At 52.4% G+C, this 22,535-nt stretch overlaps 2 protein-coding genes across 9 annotated transcripts in view; one reads left to right on the top strand and one right to left on the bottom strand.

Annotated features, from left to right (window-relative positions):
• LOC309860384 (uncharacterized protein C10orf95 homolog) overlaps window positions 1-21,774 on the top strand; it is a gene marked incomplete at its 3' end in the record, with an annotated part of 370,467 nt that extends 348,693 nt beyond the window's left edge. The window contains exons 1-2 of one of the 2 annotated variants that reach the window (XM_082722513.1): window positions 20,074-20,917; window positions 21,073-21,774. In XM_082722513.1, the coding sequence (XP_082578639.1) occupies window positions 21,121-21,774 (654 nt within the window). In that variant the 5' untranslated portion in view covers window positions 20,074-20,917; window positions 21,073-21,120. Of the gene's footprint in view, window positions 1-19,900 lie in introns of those variants that run through there. The other variant, XM_082722514.1, reaches the window with a different exon arrangement.
• On the bottom strand, window positions 892-21,879 carry MFSD13A (major facilitator superfamily domain containing 13A). 7 transcript variants are annotated; one of them, XM_082722491.1, is made up of 9 exons: window positions 21,607-21,879; window positions 6,227-6,472; window positions 5,705-5,787; window positions 4,709-5,161; window positions 4,453-4,576; window positions 3,729-3,825; window positions 3,087-3,258; window positions 2,809-3,002; window positions 892-1,716 (listed from the first exon to the last, which is right to left on the bottom strand). In XM_082722491.1, exons 2-9 carry the CDS (start codon window positions 6,392-6,394, stop codon window positions 1,454-1,456), a joined length of 1,554 nt encoding a protein of 517 aa, XP_082578617.1. In that variant the 5' UTR covers window positions 6,395-6,472; window positions 21,607-21,879; the 3' UTR covers window positions 892-1,453. The 7 variants fall into 7 exon arrangements, with proteins under 7 accessions (XP_082578617.1, XP_082578615.1, XP_082578616.1 ...); XM_082722489.1 differs by lacking the exon at window positions 21,607-21,879 and adding an exon at window positions 13,829-13,935; XM_082722490.1 differs by lacking the exon at window positions 21,607-21,879 and adding an exon at window positions 13,818-13,892.
• Between the last annotated feature and the right edge of the window lie 656 nt (window positions 21,880-22,535).

The raw sequence follows: 22,535 nt of genomic DNA, 5'->3' as shown, positions 1-22,535 counted from the left end.
GACTAATCAGCTCTCCATTTTAAACCTGGTGGGGGCGATTTCCAGGCCCTTTGCAAATATTAACTTATCTGATCCTCCCAACAACCCTGCGAAGTAGATATTTTTATTACCCACTTTGCAGATGAATTAGAGCCACAAAAAGATTATGTAATTTCCCAAAGCTCTGCTGTTTATCAGCTAGGATTTGAATCCAGGTAATATAGACCTAGAGCCTAAAGTTTTAGCCACTATACATATCCTCAAAAACCACTGGCCTTAAGCAGTAGGTCCCAATCAAGTGGGACATGGCTGGCAATGTCTGGAGACACTGGGTTGTCACCACTGGTCGGGAAATGCTACTGGCATCTAGGCAGAGGCCAGGGATGCCACTTCAAATATTCCTAACAAAGAACTATCTGGCTCCGAACATCCTTAGGTTGAGAAACGCTGGCCTAGAGCACAGGTGTTCAATCCCAGCTGCACAGTAAAATCATGGAGTTTTCCAAAACCTTCCTTGCCTAGGCCAGAGCCCAGAGCCCAGAGCCCATGACATCAGAATCCTGGGGAACAGAATTCAAGACATCAGCATTTTTGAAAGCTCCCAGTGACTCCAGGGTTGAAGACCTCAGTTTTGGAAGCAGCTGCTTTTCCTCACTCCCCATGCCTGACAGTGGTGTATGGGAAATGCACCAGGACATGACCACAGGCCTGCAAGTCCTTCTGCCCCCAGATGCTCATGCAGCTACCGGTCTGCACGCCCTCCCTGCTACCTCAGTGACTCTGATAAGGGTGTCCCCCTACCCCCACCAACTCATCTACAGAAAAATGTTCTCCGGGTGCTTTTCCTATTAAGAGGAATTCTGTTCCCAACCCCACCAACCCACCACTCCTGCACATAGCACAGACCTCAGGAACAGAAATGACTGACTTTAATCAGTCTGCGATGACATGAACTTCTTTGAGAGGTCAGATAGGGGTGGGGAAGCCCTGCAGCAGCTGGGGCACAATACTTCAGGCACAACTGAAGCGGAGAGGTCAGAGAAACCACTGGAAAGGTAGAGGGAGGGGGCGGTGGGACTCACAGCGTCCCCTGAGTGGTGAAAGTGGCTTCGGAGCCTACACAGCACCAGCCCCAGCCAGGTGGTTGGACAGGCTTCCATGCCCTACAGCAAACCCATGTGATCGCAGACAGCCCCTTCCCTTCTTGGTCCTCCTCTTCCTCCTGCCCCACGGCAGGGAAGCAGTTCCCTGAGCACATACAGCCCAGCTCTTGTCCAAGCTGGGCCAGACAGCCAAGCCAGAACTTAGACCTCAGTGATGCTCCTGGCTCAGCCTCAAAGGCTCCCATTCTGCCATCTGTCCTCCAGGCTGTGCCCCAGGGAGGCAGAGGAGCAGGACGAGGTCCTGGCAAAAGTGGCTCCTGCCCAGGCCTGTGACAGCATCCTTAGCAGGGTGGCCTTGCTGTGCCTGCATCTCACACCATCTTAACATCCAGGGTCTGGGCCCGTGATAGGTTCTGGCGCTGGGCTTTGACCATGTGCAGGCGTCTCCCGTGCAGTGTGAACTGGGACCAAGTGAACAGCTGCAGCAGGGCACAGGTGATGGGCACCAGCACCAGCAGGTAGAAGCAGCCCTGGCGGAGTGTCGGGGCCTGGGCTGGGGCCGGGGCCGGGGGCTCTGGCCAGGGCTGGGCACTCCCCACAGGGGTCAGTGGGGGCTGCTGGAAGAGATCATGACCTAGGATGAGAGAGCGTGCAGAAAGAACAGGATCAGCCCCGATCTCCTCCAAGGTCCCCAGTGCCACATCTCAAGTGACACACACGCATGCTAAACCACAACTCACTTCTTCCCCCAAACTTGCCTCACCCTGCGCTTCCCTTCTGGGTGACTGGCACCACCATCCACCCCATAAGCACAAAGCCTTCCTCAATTCTTCAAAATGGAGTCCCCAGCAATTCTCACTCCCCAGCAGCCAGTCCTTCCCCTCCCCCCAATTCCAAAACACACCCCACACCCAGACACTTTCTTCCAGCGACCCTGGCACTGCCAGCTCCAAGCTTCCATGGCCTCTGCCACCGCCTCCCCATAGCCCATTCTCCATACTGCTGTCAGGGCGAACTTTAAAAAATAGACCAGACCATGTCACTGCCCTGCTAGACCATGTCACTACTGCCCTGGCAACAGTTTCTATTCACACTGAGAATCAACTCCAAACCCTGTGCTGACAGACAGAGTTCCCTGCTGCCCAGCCTCGTCTCCAGCCACTCCTGATACCTCGGTCCTCTGTATTTGGCCCCCTCCCTGTCTGGGATTCACTGAGATCTTTCTAGACCCAATTCTTGTCATTCAGTCCACATCCTGGGTGTCATCTCCACAAGGAGGCCTTCCTGGACCACACACTAAGTAGCTTCTCAGTCACACTGCCTGTGTTGCCATCACTTTTCCCAATACCGTCGCTCTTGTCTTGTTTGGCTCTTTATCGCCAACCCCACCCATCCTTCCAACCAGAATGTAAGTTCCAGGAAGGCAAAGACCACTGTCACCTCCCTAAAGGGACTTGGTGCCGCTCCTGGCAGAGAAAGTATTCTATACATGCTGTTGAATGAATGAATGAATGAATGAACGAACAAACTATTGAAACATGGGAAGTACTGGACATTCAGTTTCTCTCTCTACCTGGGCAGAGGAGGAGGAGGTGTGGACCAGGCACAGCTTGTTGGCCAGTTGCCATTCTCTCCCCATGGCTGGACCCAGCTTGTCAGCTGCTGTGCCAGGTAAGCTCTGAACCCTGGAACCTTAAGAGCCCCATGCCAGTCCCAAGGCCCTCACCTGTGTAGAAGCACAGCAGCCAGGTGCCCAGCAGTGGGGCAAAGGTCTGGCCCGGCTTGGTCACCAGGGCCACCATGCCAAAGAGAAGAGCTGAGGCCGCCTGCTTGCGGCGGTTCAGGACCAGGTCCTCATCCACCAGGTCAGTGACCACCAGGGTCAGCAGCTTACAGGTGCCCTCCGTGAAGACGCGGTTGCTGCCAACGAAGAAAGGGGTGGGGGGCAAGGATGACCAGGTGGAGCGGAGGTGGAGGGGGTGAGGGAGGACGGCGCATGCATACCTGGCAATGAAGAGGCAGAGGAGGCCGGGGCGGTCGGGGCCAGCCAACAGCATGAGCAGGCTCAGGCCCAGCTTGAGCAGGAAGAGCCCCCGCACCACGGCGTAGACGCCCCAGCGCCGGCACAAGGGCAGGAAGTAGAGGTTGTTGAGGTGGGGGGCCACGTAGGAGATGCCTGGACAGAAGGGCGCAGCCTTGTCAGGGGGCGCTGCCAGCGCACATGCCCGCCGCGGGCGTCAGAGCGGGCACGGACGGAACCCTCCCGACATGCCGGGCTCTGCGCCACGAGCTTCACGTCCACTTATTTAATCCTCTCCACCCTTCGGGATCAGTCCTGTGATTGCCCCTGCCTCACAGATTGTAAGTGGAGGCCCAAAGAGACTAAAGAAAACACACCCAAGGACGCACAGTGAACAAGCAGTCAAGACGCGCCCCCAAGCCTGTCAGCCGCGCTGTGAGGGGCGCCATCACCGCCATCACCGAGACCACAGCGGCCACACCCTCCTCGCACCGCAACCGGCTCCCACCCCCTCCTCCCACAGCTGAGCGGGAGGCTGGAGGCAGCGGCAGGGACCCCCCCCCCCCTGCCCCTGCAGCTGGGCGGCAAGCTTCGGGCCTTCCAGCCTGCCTGCGGCACCCACTCACCCAACAGGAAGGAGCCCGTGGAGAGGGAGATGTGGTCTGACAACAGATGCTCCAGGAAGAGGGGGAAGAAGTTGCTGTTGAAGTGGCAGTGAAAGACCTGCAACCCAACGGCCCCCGTGAGGAGGCTGCTGGGCTGGAGGGGAGCTGGGAGCAGGCCGGAAGCTGACTGGGGAGCGCCGAGAGCAAGAGCAGGCTTTCACCCCATGTCCCTCCCCACGGAACATGCCAGAATAAAACCCAACACCAGATTCCTGTTGCTCATCTAATTTTGCTAAAAGGTAGAAGGTATGATTAAAACTGTCAAATTGAATGATTAAGTTTTTTTCTCTTTAATTGATAACACTTTTGTAAAACAATCTTGTTGGTATAAACACCATCTATTTCTGAATTTAGCTAGCTTACATGCTACAGGTGTTTCAGGCACGGCATTTAGTGTTTTAAAAAGATTGTCACAGAGTTCCCCAGGGGCACCTCTTTCTCACAGCTTCCTTTTGCAGGTGAAGACACAGCTGCCCTGAGAGACAGACCTGCCTAAGGTCACACAGGGAGTGAGGACTTCTGATGGTCCTAGAATCCAGGCCTTTCAACGAACAGACCTGTGTCCCAGCTAACAAATCACCCAGCAGTGCTCACATGAGGCCCAGCTTTTAAGGCGCCTGCTCCCCTGAGTGAGGCACATCCTGGCTGTCGGTGGGGGGTTGGGGGGGGGATGCTGCTCCCATACCTGCACCAGGTCCATGCCCACGAACCATAGGAAGTTCCGGTGACGTGCCAGCTGCTGGAGGTACTGGCCCAGAGTGATGCTGCCTGCATCCTGGCAGCCTGTGAGCAGCTCCTCTCCGCACAGGCTACAGGGCACAGGGGAGTCACCCATGGCCTGGGGCTGGGCCAGAGCCATCTGCCACCCCCAGGCAGCCGCCCATGCCCCAGGGGACTCTGTGTGCTGCGGGGAACCCAGGGCGCTGGGCCAGGCTACTCACCCGCCATCCGCAGCCAGGGCTGGGCACTCTGGCTGCCTGCCAGCTGCCTCAACCTGCCGCCTAAGCAGCTGTGTGGCCCCCACAAAGCCGAGCCCAGAGCCAGTGGCCAGTGCCACACAGAAGGCGCGGAAGGAAGAGAAATCTTCCTTGTTCCAGAAGGCATAGGAGGCAAAGACAGAGAGGGAGCCAGCCGCACTGAAGAGGGAGCAGTAGAAGTTGAGGTGGGTACGGTCGTGTGCAGAGAGGGCCAGGTCAGCCAGCAAGGCATGATGATGCAGGTCCACGAGTGTCAGGAAGCCATCATAGAGGCATAGGCACAGCAAGAACTGCAGGCCAGCTGGGGCCCAGGGCACCCAGAATGCCAGGAATGAGAGTGCCAGCAGCGGCCCATGCCAGCCCAGGGCCCGCACCCGTGCCAGCACCACGGCCCTCGAGGAGAGCCCAGTGCCCGACCTGCCAAGGAGAGGAGGAAAGGTGGGAGTGGCTCTTACCAATTTGGCTAGCCCCAGTTCCCCCTCTGCCCAGGCCCCAAAGGGAAGACAGAGGCCCAGAGTATGAAACTCACACCAGAGTGAGCCCACTGAGCCCCCTGTCCTCAGCCTCTGACTTAGGAAGCAAAAGAGGTATACTTTTCTCATCTGCTCTCTTGTGAGCCTGCCAGGGCTGATGGCCAAGGGGTGGTGGGATACCTATTTCTCAGGGTTTGGCTCAAGCAGGGATGGAGTCAAGATAATTGCCAGAAGCAGCAGAGAGGGTCTGCTGTACAGCTCCCAGTTCTGAGGACCTGACAAGCCAAGCTGGGGTAAATCTCTCCTCAGGTGAACAAGGCAACAGTTAGTTAAGGCCACTTCTCCCACTTGCCTGACCTTGGGAAGGGAGGGAGTTGGCCCAAAGCTGAAAATGCTCTCCCTTTCTCTCCCCACCCCAAACACAGGCACCCTTGGGGAGGGGTCGGGCGGGATAGGACCGGCTGTGAGCCATCCCCAGGACACAAACCGGGGCTGAGAGCTGAGGAAGTGACGGTCACTCAGCCAGCCGAAGAGGGGGTCGTTGAGGCTGTTCCAGAGGAGAAACACCGTCTGTGGGCAGAGGGGAGACGGGGCAGGTGGGCTCTAGGCAGCCTCTTCTCCAGAGTTTTCCCTACCCAGCCTGTTCGCCACCCCTCAAAGGTGAGCCCCGCTTTCCTGCCTGCAAACCTTTGCTCAGGGCAGTCCCTCTGCTAAAACCCACTCCACCAGCCACTGCCCCCATCAGACGCTCACCTACCCAGGGCAAATTTATCCAGCTGACAAGTTAACCTATGTGAATACATTTTGTCATATATGTGAATATTTAGAACCATGCCAGGCTCAGAGGACAGGGGCCAGGAGAAGGAGGAGTCAACACCTCCAGCTCCAGCTTTTCTTACTAGATCGCGGTGGGCAACCTGGCCTGCCCCATGCTCTGGACTGGGTGGGACCTAGCCCTGCGATCTGCCCAGCTCTGCGCCGCCCCCCCCCACCCCCAGTGCTGGCCTACCTCTCCAACCCAGAAGGCAGCTTTGTTGATCTTGTACACTGAGACAAAGGTGTCCACATAGTAAAGCAGGAACACATTGTGCAGGATAGAGATGAAGAGGGCCAGGGAGCCATAGACCACAGCAGTAGGAAGGCCCAGCATCCAGGCCTGGAGCCTGCCCAGCCCCATGGCTGCCAGCTTGGCGTCAGCTCCAGCAACAATGAGGAGTGCTCACATCCTTCAAGAGCAGTCTGGCCATCCTTGTCCCTGGGGGAGAAAGTTAGCTGCAGGGATCAGAGCCAGCTCTGCTCCTAACCCCAGACCTCTGAATCATTTAAAAACTCATTTCCGGGGGTGGCTGTGTGGCTCAGTCGGTTGAGCATCTGCCTTTGGCTTGGGTTATGATCTCAGGGTGCTGGGATTGAGACGCCCGTCTAGCTCCCTGTTCAGTGGGAAGTCTGCTGTTTTTCCCTCCCCCTACACTCTACGACCACTGCCGCCCACCGCCCCAGCTCATGGAAATAAACAAAGTAATAAATCTTAAAGAAGAAAAAAAAACCCACAACCTCATTCCACTGGGAGAAAGTTTGTACACAAAACAAAGCTAGAGATTCATCAATAACATAACAACCGAAACAGTGCTTGTCTGGATACCACTATCTGAGTTAACCCAAGAAAACTGATAAAAGCGTGGGAAAAAAAGGCAGGCATCCAACAAGTTCGAAGCCAGGTCATGGGCTAGGACACTGTGCTCAGTATTTTCTTTCATCTACACTATCTTATCACAAAAACCTTAACAATCTGGACATGCCAGCTGTGAGTCTGGGCACACAATGCCCCTATAACCTCAGGCAAGCTACTTAACCCGGGCCTCAGTTTCCTCTTCTATAAAAGGGAAAGAAGGATGATCATGCCTACTCTGCAGAGGAATATAAAGATCAAGGGAGGTAACTCAGGGAAAGTGCTTGATAAATGGATGGTGGTGGTGTCATGATTTATATTTATATAAATATAATGATATGTATTTATAAAATCCCTACAAAATTTATGGCACTCGTACAATGTGAAAAGAGAGCAATGCGAAGCTCAGAGATGTTAAGTAACTTGCCCAATGTCATACAGCAAAAAAGTAGGAGATTTTTCTGGTTCTAAAGTCTGCCACTTGACCTTCTAAATCAGGTTCCTATGCACTGCTGGGTAGAACAGAGAGTGTTGCTGTGATGTCAGGTTCCACAAGTATATAAGAGTGATAGAATCCACAACCGCTCACACACTTTGATTCTGGAAATCCCACCTCAAGAAATGAACCCCAAAGGAACATGTACAAAGACATTCAAGGCAGCAATGGTAATAAACAGCAAAAAGTTGGACATGGCCCAACAATGCAATAAAGGGACTGGCTCAGCAAGGCAGATGCTCCCCAGAGAAGGCAAGCCTGTGGGCCACCTCAACACATAGATGAGAAATTCAAGAACCTGTTATGGGAAAAGAGTGAACAAAGCACAGTGGGGGTGCCTGGCTGCCACCTGGTCTGACTTGTACACAGAGGCTGGACAGACAAACAGAGGCTGGACAGACAAACATGAGAGGGAAGGAAATAAAAGTCAGATCTTTATTAGAGCAGGCCTTCTTAAACTGGAAAGTGCTTTCAAGTTATGTGGGCAATTCATCAGAATGCAGATTTTGACTCAGGAGGTCTGGGGAGGAATCAGCTTCTGCACTTCGAAAGGGGTGCCCAGGTGGCGACCACGGGGCCATGACCGCAGTTTAGGCAGTGAGGCATTGAATCTTTTTTTAGATTCAAAGCTTTCATCCTCTTTTCAGAAAAATAACCCTGTGTCTGACCCCCAGAGGGAAGCTAAGAGGATTTCCTTCTCTCCAGTTCCCCATTGTGAGTTAAATCATACCCCCCAAAAGAGATATGCTCAAACCCTAACCTCTAGCACCTGTAAGTGTGAGCTTATTTGGAACCAGGATCTGGGCAGATGTAACCAAGTTAAGATGAGATCATAGTGAATTTGGGTGGGCCCTTACAGGGACATGGAAATTTAGACACAGAGACAGACACATCCAGAAGGAAGGTGGCTATGTGAGGACAGAGGCAGAAAGTGGAACGATGTAGCTAGAAGCCAAGGAGTGCAAGGACTGCAGGCAACCACCAGAAGCTAGGAGGAAGCAAGGAAGGAGTCTTCCCTAGAGCCTCCAGAGGGTGCGTGACCAGCTGGAGTTGTTTCGGACCCTGAGACAATACATTTTGGTTGTTTCAAGCTACCCAGTTTGTGGTAATCTGTTCCAGCAGCCCTAGGAAACTCACACATACCCTTGGGGGCTGTTCCTCTCTGAGTCCTTGTAATACCATGCCTGACCATGTGTGCGATCTACATGTTAGTGTATGCACGCATGCACACGCACATATAGATACACACAGCTGAAACTTCTGCTTCCCATCATAGTCAGGCCCTGGAGAGCCAACTTCAGCCCGTCTAACAGCAGTGACTCCCAGGACCTGTCCGTGCCCCATGACCCACGAAGGCTCCCACTCTGTGCCCACTCTTCTAGGGCCTCTGCCCAGCCCAGCCTTCCCTGGGTCTTCAAGCCACCCTCTCCTCTAGCCCCGCCTTTGTCCTTGGTAGTGCCCCTGCTGGAAGCAGCCTCCTCTCTCCCCATCCTTCAAGAGCCAGCACTGTGTCCAGACTCTCTCCAGCACCTTACAGATGCCACCTGCCACCGTACCACAGACTCTCCTGCCTGCCCCCATAACAACCTGACTGTGAGGTTTCTCAGGTCAGAGCCTGTCTCTCTGTCCTCCATCTCCTTCGGGGAGGGTGGACTGGACATGACCACTCTCTGATAGAAAAACAGGCCGAGTCGGGGGGAAAGAAGGGAATCTCAGGGTCTCTCAGGCTCAATGGAAAATGAGGGCAATTGCTCAAGAGATCCAACCTGGTGCCCACCTATGCCTAGTGCTGGGGAATGAGCAAAGGAGAAGTAGCTGGAGCAACCGGAAACTAGAAACCAGCCACTAAGTCTGTGAGAGACTCTCCCAGGCTACAGTGATCCTACCTTGCCCCAAAGCAGGATGATGGCCAGCTATGCCTCTTCCTGGAACCCTTGAGCCCCTGAAGGAACATTTGGTAGGAAGTACTTTTCCCCCCATAGCTTTATAGAGGTATAGCTGACACATAAGGATCAGCACATATGCAAAGTGTACGTCTGATCAGTTTTAACACATATATGTACCTGGAAAACCATCACAACAGTGGAGACCATGAACATACCCATCACCCTAGAAGTTTCCCTGGAACTTTCTAAGGAATGTAGTGGAAAGAAAACAGAATTAGGGGCCTCTTAAGTCCTGACTGCACCATTTACTACCTGTGTGACCTGGAGGAATTTGCTTAACCTCTCTATGTCTGTTTCTTGATCTGCAATATGGCACCAACCTTTCTAGGACTATTGTTAACAATCAAGGGGAAAGTACTCTCAAACACTTAGCACATGAGTGCAGTGGACACTCAAACTTCAGAGATTACTGCTATGGAGCCTCTCAGACCTTCCAAACCCACTACACAAGGATGGGGTGAGTAATAATCTAAAGGTGTTTGGGGGGCTGCAAAGCTATCTGTTGCTATCCTTTTTTAAAAAAAAATATTTTATTTATTTATTTGACAGAGATCACAAGTAGGTAGAGAGAGGAGGAAGTAGGCTCCCCGCGGAGCAGAGAGCCCGATGTGGGGCTTGATCCCAGGACCCTGAGATCATGACCTGAGCCGAAGGCAGAGACTTTAACCCACTGAGCCACCCAGGCACCCCTGTTGCTATCCTTCACCTAGCTCACTTTCTCAGACTCCCCAGGGCCTTTCAGACCCCCACCCCTGCCTCACCTCCAAAGCCTTTGTCCAAAGGGAATGAAGCCTCCCAGGCCCCCAGCTGGATGACCAGTGACCTACCCTGGAGGCTGGAGAAGGTGAGTCCTGGAGGCAAGTCCCCAGCCTCCACCAGCTGGCTCCCTGCACCCCTGCTGGGGTAACAGCAGAAAACCTCAGAGGTGGTGACATGGGAAGGGTGTTACTTTTGCCATCAGGAGAGGCTGGGCTTAAATTTCACCTGCACTTCCTACTAAGAATGTAACCTCAGGCAAGTCACTTAACCTGTCTGAGCCTCGGTTTCCTCACCTGTAGAATGGGAATAATAACGCCCATCCTTTAAAGGAAAGCAGGCAGGACTAAACTAATGCCCAGGAGCCCAGAGCACTGTTACACAGAAGATGTTCAGAAACTGGCTTTTTCTCGGGCTCACTCATAAAAGATCGGAGTAAGAGCAGGGGAATAGCCTGGTAATCCGGCCCCTTCCCACGGTAAGGGAATTCGAGAGAGAAGACAGGGCACACAAGGCTAAATCAAAAGAGGAGAGTCTACAAGTAGCAAGAACACATGCACAGTTCAGGAGAGCTAGATACAGGCCCCCACCACAGCCAGAGGCGGGGTGCGGGGGTGGGGATCGGGGGCGGGGCGGGGGGGTGCCAAGGCGACCTGTCCAGGTAAGCCTCTGCCCAGGAGAGGGTGCTGGGGGCGGAGTGTGGAGGGTCACTGCAGCCATTTTTCTTCTACATTCTGCTCCTCCCTCAGGAAATGCCTGCCCCTACTCATCCTCCTACCCTCAATAAGCCCCAGCAGAAAATAGCAACCCTGCCTCTCCAGGGGAGGAACAGCTTGGAACCCACACCAACCTAGTTGCATAACCTGGGTGAAATACCCTGTAAGCCAGCCAACTCCACCCCCACCTTGGCACCTGGCAGAAGAGCCTGGTGGAGGTCCCCAGAGCCCACGCTTGTGCTAGGATGGTCCCAGTTATGTGGTTTTGAGCCAGCATTTCCTTTCCCCTGACCCTTGGTCTCCTCATCTTTAATAAAGAGGGGATGTGGGGCGCCTGGGTGGCTCAGTGGGTTAAGCCGCTGCCTTCGGCTCGGGTCATGGCTCGGGTCATGATCTCAGGGTCCTGGGATCGAGTCCCGCATCGGGCTCTCTTCTTGGCAGGGAGCCTGCTTCCCTCTCTCTCTCTCTCTGCCTGCCTCTCTGCCTACTTGTGATTTCTCTCTGTCAAATAAATAAATAAAATCTTAAAAAAAAATAAAGAGGGGATGTTGCCAACCTTTTGGATTGCTGTAGGGCTGAAACAAAAGGTACACAAAGCACCAAGCACAGTCCCTGCCACATAGGAGATCCTCGATAAGCAGTAGCTACTGTTATTCTTTTTCCTGTCTCTGGAGTTTGGTTTCATGACCTTTAAAGGGTTTCAGTCAGTGTTCCCTTCTGTCAAATCCACGACTGAAGTGGTCTCTCCAGCACCCAACATGGACAGACACCTCTCGCTGCCTGGTACATCCTGCCATCCCTCATATTCTCTTTTAAATGCCACCTCCACACCTTTGTTCATGCTGTCCCCTCCATCTAAAACACCCTAGATGTAGCTACATATCATTTCTTAGGCATCTGGGTAGGCCTGGCTTTTACCTCCATCATCAAGAATCCTTACAACTCTTGTTACTACTTCCATCTCATTTTATAAACAAAGAAACCAAGGCTCTAAAGATCAAATAAATCACAGAGCTATTAGGGGCTGGGGCAGATTCAAAACTGGTGTTTTTGACTAAAAAACCTCAGCATTTCTCATGTCACTATGCCCAACCCCACCACCATCTTATCAAATCCTGCTGATTCAAGGCCTATTTCAGTGGCACAAGACTTCTTGAGTACACCCAGGCAGGTGTTCTCTCCCATTTCAGGTCCCCTGGCTCCTTGATCAGGATCCAAATGCCTCCCTTAGCCCTCCTCCAGCACCCAAGCTCTGTAAGAGCAGCACCAGGTCAGACCCCAGTTTTCTACTCCCTGCTTCCACCAGGCTCCTTCAGCACACAGTAGGTGCTCAGGTAATGCCTGATGAGTCAGTGTGCCCCTAAAAGGCCAACATGGGTATCCCCAGAACTAGGGAGAAGCAGCAGCCCTAGAATTGCCACCCCCAAATCCCACTGTGCCCCTCAGCTCTGCTTGGCTGTGAGAGTCAGAAAGAGGCAACCAGGGGAACCTTGATGTGCCCTGCTGAATACAACACATATAGCAAGGCAACAGGTGCACAAAGAGGAAGAGTGATGACAAAAAGTTACATTTATTAACCTTGTACCATGTGCTAAGGAAAGCAGATACAGTATGGAAAGAGAGCTCAGGGCAAGGAGGTAGAGAGACACCAGATCAGAAAGGGTTTTGTAAATCACACATAAGATTCTGTCCTGAGGATAACGGAAGGGGGGCACTGGGCAGTTGCTGAGGTGACAGAACCAGATCTGTTTGGAAGGAGTCCCCTGGCATAAAAACTCTCTCTTGACCCATCAGGCTTCTGGAAGATAAAGAATTAGAAAGGATGGGAACAGTAGCATCTCCTTGATTTCTGAACCAACCGATAGTGGCTGGGAGCTGGTGGATTTGGTGGAGGAAACCAAGAATGCCAGACTGGGCCCCTAGAGTGAGGGGCATCAGGAGGGTGGTTGTTGATTCCCTTCAAAAGGACTAATGACTGTATGTGAAGCAGTATAGTGTAAAGGGGGGAAAGCTACTAATAAGCATAATTTGGAGTTGCGAGCCCTGAGTCAAGTCTGAACATCATCACTACTAACTAGCCGTCTGAGTTTATTCCTACATCTATGAGGCAGGAGAAAATAATTCCATTCTCTACCTGTCCTCAGGAGTATCAAATGAAATTGAAAGGTGTAACACCCTGCACAAATATTAGGTGTGTCCTTTTCTCAACAAGCGGCTGACCTCTCAATGGTCTGCTGCCTCTCCTGTTTCACACCCGCCTGGCCCGTCCCCCTGCCCAGCCTCCCTCCCCACAGCAGAGTCCAGTCCTGGCAGGAGGGCCTCCCCTGGCAAGGGGGTGCGGGGTGGGGGTGGCACCCTCCATTCCAAATACTAATAGGTCTATCCTCCTCACGCTGGAAATGAAATTTCGCCTCACTGGGGGGTGGGACCCTCCTCCTTTCCCAGGGCACTGGAGGGTCAGCGACTTCACCCTGGGACCACCAGCCCCTCCCAAGCCACCAAGGAGTCTGGGGCTAACCCAGGGGCTCTTTACGCAACAACTGGCGCTGAAACATGTGGTTCTCCAGCCTCTCTGTACGTTAAAATCACCTGAGGAGTTGCTCAATACCAAGGCCCCGGCCTCACCCCTGACCAATTAATCGGAATTTTCAGGGATGGGGCCCAGCGTCAGTGTTCTTTTAAATCTCCCCAAGTGGTTCTACTAGGCCACCAAGGGTAAGGGCCATTGTGTTCATGAAATGGATCCCGGCCCGAGGCATCCCGCGACCCCAGACCCCCGAGGAGCCCCTTTTCAAGGATTCCACCCTTGAGCCCAAGTTTCTCCCATCCTGCCCCAAGGGCTCTCCCAACCCACAACCTGATCACCTCAGGGACACCCCCACCCCGCGCGCGCGCCTCGGCAGACAGCCCCTAGGACTCCCAGAGCAGACAGCATTCCTGTCCCCGTCGGGTCCGTCCTTTGCGTCTGACTGGCCCCCAGTCCGGCCCGCTCCTGTCCCCGCGCCCGGGCGGCGTACCAGCCCCTCACCAATATCGCGGCAGGCGAAGCCTAATCCTGCGGCTGCCTGGAGCCAGGTGCGAGTCAGTGCGCCTGCGCGCGCCCGGCCCGCAGCTTCCCCAGCCTCTCCCCCCGCCCCCTGCCGGCGATTGGCTCCGCGCGGCTCCCGGGACCGCGCCCCGGCAGGTGCCCGCGCCCAAGGCTGCCGCAGCCATATTTGTCCCGGGCGCGTGCCCGTGGGGACCGAGAAGAAAACTTAAGATGCTGGCAAGAAGAGAGCAGATGGCCTGGATTCCTGACGGCTCACCCCCCCACCTTCACCTCTATAGTTGCTTAAAGTCCATTTCAGTTAAAATCAACAAGGCTTTTCTGAATGCTCCCCTCTCTCTCCCTGTCCTTCCTTAGTATTAATTCGCAGAGTGAAGAGAGCACAGCACCTTCTTACGAGCCATGTGGTCTGACTAGATGCACAGCTAGGCGGATGAAAGGACGACAGTGGAGCAACCTGGGACTCCCTGATGCTGGAATGTGAGCCCCTCGAGAGTGGACAGCCCCAGCTTAATGTGGAGGCGCTGGGGCTCAGGGCACAGGCGCCGGTCCCAGGAGAGCTACCATGCAACCCAACCTCCTCGAGTTAAAAATAAGAATAATAAAGTAAAAGGAGTACCGAGCTCTCGCTGTGTGCCCTGTACTGTGTTAAGCACTCTGCATCCATTAACTTGTAGTCCTCACACCATCCCTGGGAGGCAGGTGCTATTATCCCCATTTTACAGAGGAGGAAACAGGTTCAGAGAGATTCAATGACTTTCCTACAAGCAAGAGGCCCAGCTAGAACCAAGCTCTCCTGACTCTCAGAACAGGAGTCTTTCCTCTTCCTACCCCTGCTAAGGGCCTCAAAGTCAAGTTTTATTTTGCTTAATCCACTCTGGTGAGGATATCCCATGTCTTTTCACAATAGGCCTGTAAGCCTGGTTAGTTTTCCAGGCAACCAAACAGCACACACTTCAGACCTCCTGTTTTCTAACCCTGGGTTATGGGGCAATGAGTATGGGCTTTAGCTTCCCAGGACCTGGGGCCTGGTCCCCTAGTTCCACTTCTTTGTTAAGGGAACTTCCTTTTATGAGCCTCTGTTTTATGCCTTAGAAGGATTTTGTAGGCATTAGTTAAGAAATGGGAGTGTTAAGAATTTTGCCAGCTTTTGGTCATTATGTTTTTGTTGATGGTTGTCAACAGGAAAATCATCCTCTTCCTCCTGCCTGACAACTTGGCAAAGGGCCCACCTACAGCAAATGGTCCAACACTAGAGCCCTCATAAGCAGGGATTGGAGTCTGTCCAACCAGTTCCTGTGGTGCCCCAGCAGTCCTGTGAACTTTGCTCCCAGCATCCACCACTTTTCTCCCCATCTTTTTCACCATCATTTCTTCCCAATCCTGCCCTCTCAGACCCTCTTCTTACCTCCTATGTTCCCCTGAAGCCACATTCAGACCTTGCCCCTTCAGACCCTCCTCTTCTTACCTCCTATATCCCCCTGAAGCCACATCATTTCTCTTCTGGACTTCAACCAATTTCTGGAACCCCTCCTGCTCCAGAAAGCCCTCATGACTAAAAGGAAGTTGACCATTATTCCCCCATCCCAACCCATTATTCCCATCTATGTTTTCCTGGCTGAGAATATAAGGCTGGAAACCCAGCATTCAGCATGTTGTCTGGCACACGAGGACCTCCATAAATTGAGTAAAGGAGTTCCCCTGCCTTTCCATTTCTGACCAGCATGTGCCTTTGTTGCAAAACAACCCTGACTCTTTACTTGGCCCTCCAGTCCAGTGGGAAAACAGGGGAACAGAAAGGGCTGCGAAGGAGCCAGAAATGAATGTAATCCATTGGGAAAACTTTGCCCCCTATGTTGCACTTAATGTCTCATGGTTACACTGAGGCTCCTCACCCCCCTGATTTTTTCTTTTTTAAAGATTTTATTTATCTATCTTTCTATTTATTTGATAGAGAGAAAGCACGAGAGAGCACAAACGGGGAGCAGCAGAGGAAGAGAGAGAAGCAGCTCCCTTCCAAACAAGGAGTCCAAAGAGGGGCTCAATCCCAAGGACTCTGGGATCATGACCTGAGGCCAAGGCAAACATTCAACCAACTAAGCCACCCAGACGCCCCCTCATTCCTCTAATTTTATAGACAACGTAGCAATGTAATGGTGCTTGTACCAGCACCAGGACTGGGTCTTGATTATCTCCAATCTTCCTTCCTGATTGCCAGCCACAGAGCTAACTGGGAAGGGACCTAAGATGCAACTGGGGCATATCATCTGCCTGACTTCTTGAGTCCTATCAGAGTCCCTAGATTGTGGGACAAATAGATACATAAACAGTCTTTCTCCTCGAAATTCTCTCCTCCCTCAGCTTCTGACCTCTCTGATCTAGGTTCCATCATGTTCTCCTCCTATTAAACAACTCCTCCTCAGTTCCCAGGGCACGTTTTTTCCCAGGGGCTTTCTAAAATCAAAGGACAGGTCCCCCAAGTTTCCATTCTCTTTTTTTTAAAAGATTTTATTTATTTGAGGAGTGGCTCAGTCCTTTGGTGTTGTGATCCCGGAGTCCTGTGATAGAGCCCCACATTGGGCTCCCTGCAGGATGGGAGGCCTGCTTCTCCCTCTCCTACTCCCCCTGCTTGTGTTCTCTCTCTTATTGTGTCCCTTTCAGTCAAATAAATAAAATCTTTTTTAAAATAAATTTTATATTAGAGAGAGATTGAAAGCACGAGGTTGGGGGGTGGAGCAGAGGGTTGGGGAGAAGCAGACTCCCCACTGAGCAGGGAGCTGGATGAACAGATGGACAGATGGATGTGGGGCTCGATCCTGGGACTCCAGGATCATGACCTGAACTGAAGGCAGATGCTACCAACTGAGCCACCCAGGCACCACCCTGCAAGTTTCCATTTTCAAAACTCTTCTCATTTATTCACTCAAACTTGTCAGGTCATGGGCTATCTAGGGTAAAAGGGACTTCCAACACAAGACTGCTGCCTTTAAAAGGTGTTAAGTGGAACCCAACAAAGTAGCAGCCATGACAACGTAGTGAGGTGCGGGTCAGGTCAGGTAGCAGCTGTTTCAGTCCTTCACCTACTACTTTTCACTTCATGACTACCCCACCTCCCATCTCCAGCCTGAATATAAAACCACCTGCCCGACAGTTCCCCAAACGAACTCCCTGACTGCACCATTTCCTCAACTTCCAATCACCCGCAAGAGTTTTTTTTGTTTTTTGTTTTTATTCTCCAGGCTTGCCTTGACTACCCACCTAGGCAACTAAGCCAAACCTCTAATCTATCCACTCCACCCAGGCAGTTATATGGGGTCAATTCTTGGTGTATCTGCTCCCATCTCTTTTCCATTCCCAGCTCCTGCTTTGGTTGTCAGTTTTCCTGGGCTCATGTGAGAACCTCCTCCAAGACTAGCTTCCAGTCTCTCTCACCAATCTATCCTCTACTTTGCCAACAGGAAAGCCTCTGATCATGGGGTTCGCAAATCAAAAACTACTCAGGTTGCTGCATTTTGAAATTTTTCATGAACTGCTGGGGAGTGTAGTGGAGATGCAAACAACAGAAGACTCCACCCCACAGTGTGATAACCCAAACTTTTAATTTTCTGAGGACACAGGTGATGGTGCTTTGTAATTAAAAACAGAAATTTATTTCATTGTCTTCTGTAGTTAAATTTATACGAAGTAAACACAACTGGTGTGTGAAAAGAAAAAAGACTCCGTTCAAACCAGATTAAGAAAGAAAGGAATTTATGGGGTGGAGTGGGGAGGAAGCATTGGAGGAAGGTAGTCAAAAGGTAAAGTTCCAGAACTACTAGGTATGTAATACACATGATGATTATGAGTATCTGAAAGTTGTTAAGTAGACCCTAAGAGTTCTCATCACATGGGAAAAATTTTTATGTGTAAGATAATGGATATTAACAAAACTTAATGTGTTAATCATTTCATCATATACCTAAGTAAAATCATTTGCTGTATATCTTAGACCTATACAATCGTGTATGTCAATTATATCTCAATAAAATTGGACATTTAAATGATGTCATCAGGACTTAATTTCTCTTTCTGTCCCTTGGTTCCACTTCTTCTGTGTCTCCATGCTCCTATAGGCCTTCACCTCTCCACCCAGACTGTATTCTTTCAGATTTCTGTCCAGGGGAAAGAATGCACTTCCCTCCACCCCAAGAAAACAAAGTCCTGGGCCTGGCTCCCACTGACCAGTTGAGTCACCTGGCTAATCTCAAGCAATCCTTACGGCCAGAGGGATTGCAGTGCAATTGATCTAGCCATAAATCACCCATAACTTTAAGGACAGAGTATGGCCAACTCCCCCAGAACCACTTCATTGAGTACATAAGGTATGGGACCCCCCAAATCTAGAAACTGTTACTACAATCAGGATGAATGTTGAGAAACTCACAGTTTGGTTCTTATTTTTCCCATTTTACCTGAACCAACCCCCGACCAGCAGAGGTCTTCAGCAAGCATATAGGGACCGATTATTAAAGTATAGGCTTCTCGGGACACCTGGGTGTCTCAGTTGGTTAAGTGGCTGCCTTCGGCTCAGGTCATGATCCCAGCGTCCTGGGATCGAGTCCCATGTCAGGCTCCTTGCTCAGCAGGGAGCCTGCTTCTCCCTCTGCCTGCCATCTGTCTGCCTGTACTCTCTCTCTCTCTCTCTGACAAATAAATAAATAAAATCTTAAAAACAAACAAACGAACAAACAAAACACAGGCTTCTCACCCTCCCAGCCTCCAACTTGAGCTTGCTCTCACACGCTCCCCACCTCCCACCCAGGTGTGACCAGATCCCCGTGTGGGAGGAAGAGGAGAAAGGGGCCAGTTCCACAGGGCCCACGATTGAGCTCCAGGCCTGGGTGAGGTGAGTCTATAGGCAGTCTTGGACATTCCTCAAGTGCTGAGATTTGGAGAAGACAAAGTTATAAACAGGAAGGGGGAGGTATATTAATTTCCTATTGGCACTGTAACAAATTACCAAAATCCTAGCTACTTAAAACAATACAAATTAATTATCTTACAGTTTTGGTGGTTAGAAGTCTGCCTCATTAACTAAAATCAGGGTGCTGACAGAACTGCGTTCCTTTCTGAAGGTTCTAGGGAAGAATCAATTTCCTTGTGTTTTTCAGCTTCCAAAGGCTGCCAGCATTCCTTAGCTTATGACCCCCTTCCATCTTCGAAGCCAGCAACAGCTGGTTCACTCTCATATGACATCACTCTGACTCTTCTGCCTCCCTCTTCCACATTTAAGGACACCTGTAATTACACTGGATCTATCCAGATAATCCAAGATAATCTCATTTTGGACAGCTAATTCACAACCTTAATACTATCTACAACCTCAATTCCCCCTTGCATGTAAGGCAACATATTTGCAGGTTGGCAGGGATTAGGTTGTGGACATCTTGGGGGTGGACACCTCCCCCAACAAAGACCACTTTGTCCTGAGACTAGTTCCTGGAGTGCACAGAGGGTGAGGCTCCCTCTTGGAGCTCTGGGGTAGGGAGTGTCAGGTAGATACCCAATTCCAGTATCTATCTTCACCAGGCCAATGGCCCAAGACTTGAGAGAGCAGCTCAGCCAGGAATATAAAAGTGTGACATCATTAAGGCGAGTGCAGAACTTCCCAGAGGGTAGCTGGCCTTTGAGGGGCAACTGAAAACGTAAGAGGAGGGGGTTACTGGTGGTTCCTGAGTCAAGATAAGAGGAAGAAGGAAAGTATGATGGTCCAGCAGCCCAGCACCTGGGAGACGGTATCAGTTTTAAGTATCCAGTAACTACCACCCGGGCTTGCAGCCAGAATGGGCTGGAGCTTAGACAGGGCTTCACCCAAGAAAGGGCTTCACACCAGAAAGATTGCTGGCTTCACCCAAGCAGGGTGGGCTTTGGCCTTAGTTGGACTGGGTTCAAATCCCATTGTGCTACCTAGACTGTGTAAACCTGGGAAAAGTGGCCTGACTTCTCTGAGCCTCTGGTTCCTTATCAATTAGATGAAAATGATGTCACCATGTTCATCACATGGCTATTAATTAGTTCTTGGGGCGCCTGGGTGGCTCAGCTGTTAGCCATCTGCCTTTGGCTCAGGTCATGATCCTGGGGTCCAAGGATCAAGCCCTGCATTAGGTTCCCTGCTCCACTTCTCTCTCCCCCACTCCCCTTGCCTGTTTCCCTCTCTAGCTGTCAAATAAATAAATAAATTTAATTAACTAATTAAATAAAAAGAATTAGTCCTTATGTAACATTCTAGAGGGGGAGAATTGGACACAGAGTGAAAGAAGTCCCAGCATGGATTGGCTATTAAGCTAATTACCAATCACGAATCTTGAGATAAGGTTGAATTTTGTTCTTACCATAACTAGCTGTGTGAGTTTGGGCTAGATACTTAACCCGCATAACCTACAACACTGAGAGTGTTTTCTAGTCACATAATACATTTACTGTATACCAAATCTGAGGTAAGCAGCTTTCTCCTACATTAAGTGGGGGAAAATATTAGTACCTCCTTCCTAGGGCTGATATAAACCTAAAGTTAGATGCTCATAAACAACATCATTCAGTGCCTGGTGTAGGAGCTTCACTCAAATGTTAGGATAATTCAACCCATTTGGAAGGGCTGGGAGCATGGGGTGTGGGGAGCAGGTGGCTAACTGATTGGAAAGGGCACCAAGACAGCCTCAGTGATGTAGGAGTGGGGGCATCCCTGAGCACAAGCCTCACCTTCTGGGTCAGGCAGTGACCCAGTGTAGATACAGGTTGGCTGGCTTCTGGCCAGCAAAATGTGTTTCCCTTTGCCTGGAAACCAGGAGGTGTGGCGGAGGCAGGGCATGGAGGGTAACAGAGCCACTAAACAGTGGTGAAGTGGAACCTGCTCTGGACTTCTCTGGCTCCCCCAAAGGCTGGGGACCAGCATTTGGGACCAGCTACCCCTGGGCTGAAGGAAACGAGTGAGGAACCACCTGGGAAGAACACTTCAGGACTGAAGGCTTGAAAAGGCCTTGGGTCCTACGGCCTACTGAGAGCCTGGGTTTCGTCCCAGCCCTGGGACAAGAGGTGAGATGGAAGCTGAATGCCTTAGGAAGAGTTCCCCTCAAACCATCAGGTGCTGCACATGGGCTCCTGCTGTGAACCAGAGCCCTGGGTTACTAAGCCCCAGGGATGGGTGGTGGAGACAAAACAAAGAGTATCCATACACACTCCCACCCTAGGTATGGACCATGCTGCAGTAAAAATGCCCGCCGCTTGAGCTTCAGACCATGTATTCGTACAGCTGCCTGGCATCCAAGGAGGGCGTCTGGCCTCCGCGGCAGCCCCTCACCTACACCTACCTGCCCAGCCCTCTGCTGCTGCCCCCCATCCATAGCTTCTACAGCTGGCCCCCAAGCCTGAGCGCAGGCGAGTGGCCGGCTCCGCGGGAATACCACTGCTTCCACGGCCCAGGCGCGCCCCTGGCGGCCGCGCTGCCCTCGTGGGCCTTCCAGCAGGCCTACGCCGCGGCTCTGCTCCCGCCTTTCCCGGCGCCCGGCTACCTGGGGCCATCTCTACAAGGGCCCGCGGGGGAGGAGACGCCGGCTGCCCCGCGCTGGGCGCAGTGGCCCGAAGGCGGCAGCCTGCAGGCCGAACTGCGTTGGGGCCGCGTGGAGCGCGCGCTGGGCCCGCGCCTAGAATTGCCGGACGTGGTGCGCCGGGAACTCCGGCGCGTGTACGGCACGTACCCGCGCACCGACGTGCGCGTCACCTACCGCGGCGGCGAGTTCCTGCTTCAGGCCACGCCGCGCGTCCCCGAGCCCGAGTACCGTGTGCAGAGGCGTGTGCTGCGGCCGCCCGCCAGCAGCGGCAGCGCTGACAGCAGCCCGGCCGCGGAAGTGGCAGAACGTGGACGCGGGAGGAAGAGGAAAGGCCGGAGCTGAGGACGCCGCGGGGCCCGGCGGCCGGCCTGGTGAGCACGCGCGTGCCTCTCCTTCCCTTCGCCAGCCGGCGCCGGCCCGCTGCGAGGGACACCTCCGCGGTGCGCTGTCGCTGGGTGCACCTGTCACCTCGCTTTTTGCCTTTTTGTTTTTTTTCTTCTTCTTCTAATTTTTTCTTTTTTTTTTTGACCAAGCCTGCACGCCGCCCACCTGCTGCACTTCCCTGATTTCTCTCACGATATTGCTGGATAGCGGGGGAAGGGCGAGAAGAGATCAAGAACATCTCGGGGTGGATGTCCTGTTTCTCTTCCTTCCATCCGGACTTGGGAAACCTGGTTGTGGGGCGGAAGAAGGGCGCGGACCCTGTGTTTCGTCTCTCCTTCCTCCTCCCTATTTTAGAATCCTGCCCTGCGCCAGGCCCCCACTTTCCCTTTCCCCCTCCTCCGCCTAACACAGCTCCCCTAATTGCCCAAGTTCCTGCCCAAGCTGAGGGCCCACCTATCCGCAGGTTGTAGTGAAAAGTAAATAAATGAATGAAGTTAAGTGCATGCTGCGAGATCACTTTACTGTTTGGGGTGGGTGAGGGTGTTCCTCATTTCGCTAATGTGAGGCTTACTCCCCTGCTTCGGGAAGAGCCGGTGTGCCTCCCCACACCAGGGCTGAGCTCCCTGCTTCGCAGAGTGTAGGACCATAGGCTTTCTAGGCCCTGCGGCCCACTACTTGCCCTGACCCACCACCCTGGGAGAGATTCTGCAGTCATAAGC

Source organism: Mustela nivalis (genome assembly GCF_964662115.1).
Source record: "Mustela nivalis genome assembly, chromosome: 2".
NCBI classification, from domain to species: domain Eukaryota; kingdom Metazoa; phylum Chordata; class Mammalia; order Carnivora; family Mustelidae; genus Mustela; species Mustela nivalis.
The sequence above is the reverse complement of the archived record's forward strand: the minus strand, read 5'-3'. Positions and strand labels throughout refer to the sequence as shown.